General features: G+C 61.8%; 1 protein-coding gene across 5 annotated transcripts in view; it reads right to left on the reverse strand.

The window, feature by feature from the left end:
* Positions 1 to 2516, reverse strand: part of KNDC1 (kinase non-catalytic C-lobe domain containing 1) — a 57774-nt gene that overhangs the window by 2195 nt on the left and 53063 nt on the right. For 4 of the 5 annotated variants that reach the window (XM_008049586.2, XM_008049585.2, XM_008049582.2 and 1 more), the window contains 3 exons: positions 1961 to 2083; positions 1829 to 1888; positions 881 to 1038 (listed from right to left, as the gene is read on the reverse strand). In XM_008049586.2, the coding sequence (XP_008047777.1) occupies positions 881 to 1038; positions 1829 to 1888; positions 1961 to 2083 (341 nt within the window). The remainder of the gene's footprint in view (positions 1 to 880; positions 1039 to 1828; positions 1889 to 1960; positions 2084 to 2516) is intronic. The other variant, XM_008049583.2, reaches the window with a different exon arrangement.

Consider the following 2516-nt stretch of genomic DNA (forward strand, 5'->3'; position numbering starts at 1 on the left):
CCCGCGGGCTCAGGCAATCCACTCACCCCAGCCTCCCAAAGGCGCGGGGTTACAGGCTGAACCACCCAGCCCGGCTGCAATTATTTCCAAGTTGTTGCCCGTCTAAGAAGGCTGGGGACCACTGGGGCCCAGGCCTGCTGCGCCTCCCTCACCAAGTGAGGCCATCTACCCTGGAGGATGGGGTAGCCAGCACGGTCAGCCTCCACTGGCTGCCGTGTGAGCGATGGAGAGGAAAGGCAAGCCTGAAGGAGCTTCTGCAGGCTGTGGGTGCCCAACGGGCACTGCAGACACAGGCCTAGGCCTTTGAGGAGAGGCCAGCCTGGGCGTGCCAGCCCTTGGTGGGTCATGGTGGTGGGTTTTACAACTAGTCCCAAGCCCAAGGTCCCGGGTATGCCGGGCAGGTGGAAGTGCGACCGCAGGGACGGGCTGAGCACTAAGCGCTGGTCTTGTATGGATGTCTCTAGGGATGGGTCTGGGGGGGAGCAGGGAGCCTGGTGGCACCCGGGCTGGGGAGGGTTCACGCTGGTGCTGCAGACATGACCAGGGGGGGCATGCCTGTATTGCAACGTGGGTCACCAGAGACCTTGGGGAGCACTGTGGGACCATAGATGCCAAAAGGGCAGGAAACACTAAGTTTGCAGAGAAGGAGGGAGCGGGAGGTTGCTGGGGTAGAGGCAGGGCTCAGGGCTGAGCAGGAGGTGGTGTCAGGCCCCTGAAGACACAGGAGGAGGCGGGCCACTGCGCCGGCCGGCCCCTGGGCGTGTGGTCACCCGGACCCCTCCTCACTGATCCTGCCTCGCCCCGCCTGAGCTTGTGGCCACCTGGGCCCCTCCTTACCAGAGCCCGCTCCACCTGGCCCACCCCGGCTGGGCCGCCTCACCTGAGCTTGCTCCACCGGTGGGCCCCGTTGGTCATCGTGAAGCCCCCCGTCTCCAGCTGCTGGACATGCATGGCCAGGAGGTGGGCTGAAGGCAGAGTGGGCTGGGCCCGGGAGCGCCGTCCTTCCATGAGACACAGGCTGTCGCTCTTCAGGAAGACCTAGCGGCCCGCCAGGGGCGTGGACCGGGGAGAGAGAGGACAGAGGCTTAGCCTGGCCCATCCCCGCGAGGCCCGTATTCCCCATGCCCGGGGCCACACCACTCTTGGATGCGGCTCCCAGTCCGAAGTGTGCCTTGGGTGAGGGGCACACAGACCCGCTGGCGCACAGACGCCCCTGGCTGTTGGGGGGCTCCTCGCTTCCTACTACCGAAAAGGTGAGTCCCGTTCTGACGCTGCCGGGCTCCAGGAACGAGCCAGGCCGCCCACCTTTCCCAAGAGACCCTGGCTGACCAGCAGCAAGGGCCCCATGTCTGTGCGTCCAGTGAGGACACGCACTAACCCCCCCCCCCCCCGCGTGGAGAGCTATGGCTGGGGGCTGAGGCCGGGCTCTGAACTCCGGGACAGGGCCAGGTCGTGGCTGCTCCAGGACTCCTGCCACCTCGTTTTGGGAAGTGACCAGCCACTTCAAGCACATTTGCTCGTTTATTATATTTTGAGGCCACCTCTGCAACTGCAGGAGGAGGCCTCTCAATGGATCAGACTCAGGCTCCTGCCGCAGGCCTCAGTCCATCCTCTGGGCACCGGCAGGCTGTGTGAGGAAGTCGGACCAGTGAGGTTGTGTGACCCAGCAGGTGGAGTAACTCTGTCCTGGTGGGCAGCAGAGGCCCTGCCAGGAGATGGCTGGAGGGTCTCACAGCTTGGCTGCACTGGCCAGCTCTGTGGGTGCCTATGTTGGGGTACACACTGCAGGCTCCCTAGGTGGATGGAAGCTCACATAAAGTGCTGGTACCTCCACAGCCTTCAGCTCCTCCATGACCTCCGCTATCTTTGCAGGTAGAACTCTCCAGGCCTGAAATGGAAGCTCAGGTGAGACCCCTGAGGCTGTACTACACCCACCCGTGGCTCCCGACCCGGGACGCACAGGGGACTGCCTCACGGCCAGGTGCTCTAGCCCGCCAAGGATCTGCATGGCTGTTGCAAAGTTGCGCTGCTCATAGCAAGACTTCGCAATCAGCAGGAATTTGGACAGCAGGTTCACCTGCAACTGCAATGAGAAAACAACATGTTTAGTGTTTTCTGGTTAAAGAGGTACAGATAGGGAATATTTGAGGACTTGTTAGGATAACCCAGCTTCCAGGCACAGATAGCACATGCCACATCGTCTGCAGAGAGGAGGTGAGCATATGGGCACAGGTCTGAGAGTGGTGGTCGTGGGCGGTGCTGGCCTGGAGGGTAGGGTGGACGTTACTTAAATCAAGACAAAGGCAATGTCTGAGAAGTGAAAAGAATCGAAAAGAAGCCCAGCCGCACTTCTCAAAAGTAAAATCATGCCAGGGCACACCTCCCGGGCTCCCAGTGTCATCCGGAGTGGGCCAGACGGGAAGGCAACATCTTCAGGACCGGGAGAGGTCCCCCACCCCGGGGCACCCCGTGGCAGACTGTGCCCCACCCAGTGGATTCTTTTTTTTTTTTTTTTT

The sequence above is a fragment of the Carlito syrichta genome, unplaced genomic scaffold, assembly GCF_000164805.1.
Source record: "Carlito syrichta isolate Samal-C Ts95f unplaced genomic scaffold, Tarsius_syrichta-2.0.1 Scaffold135794, whole genome shotgun sequence".
NCBI classification, from domain to species: Eukaryota; Metazoa; Chordata; class Mammalia; order Primates; family Tarsiidae; genus Carlito; species Carlito syrichta.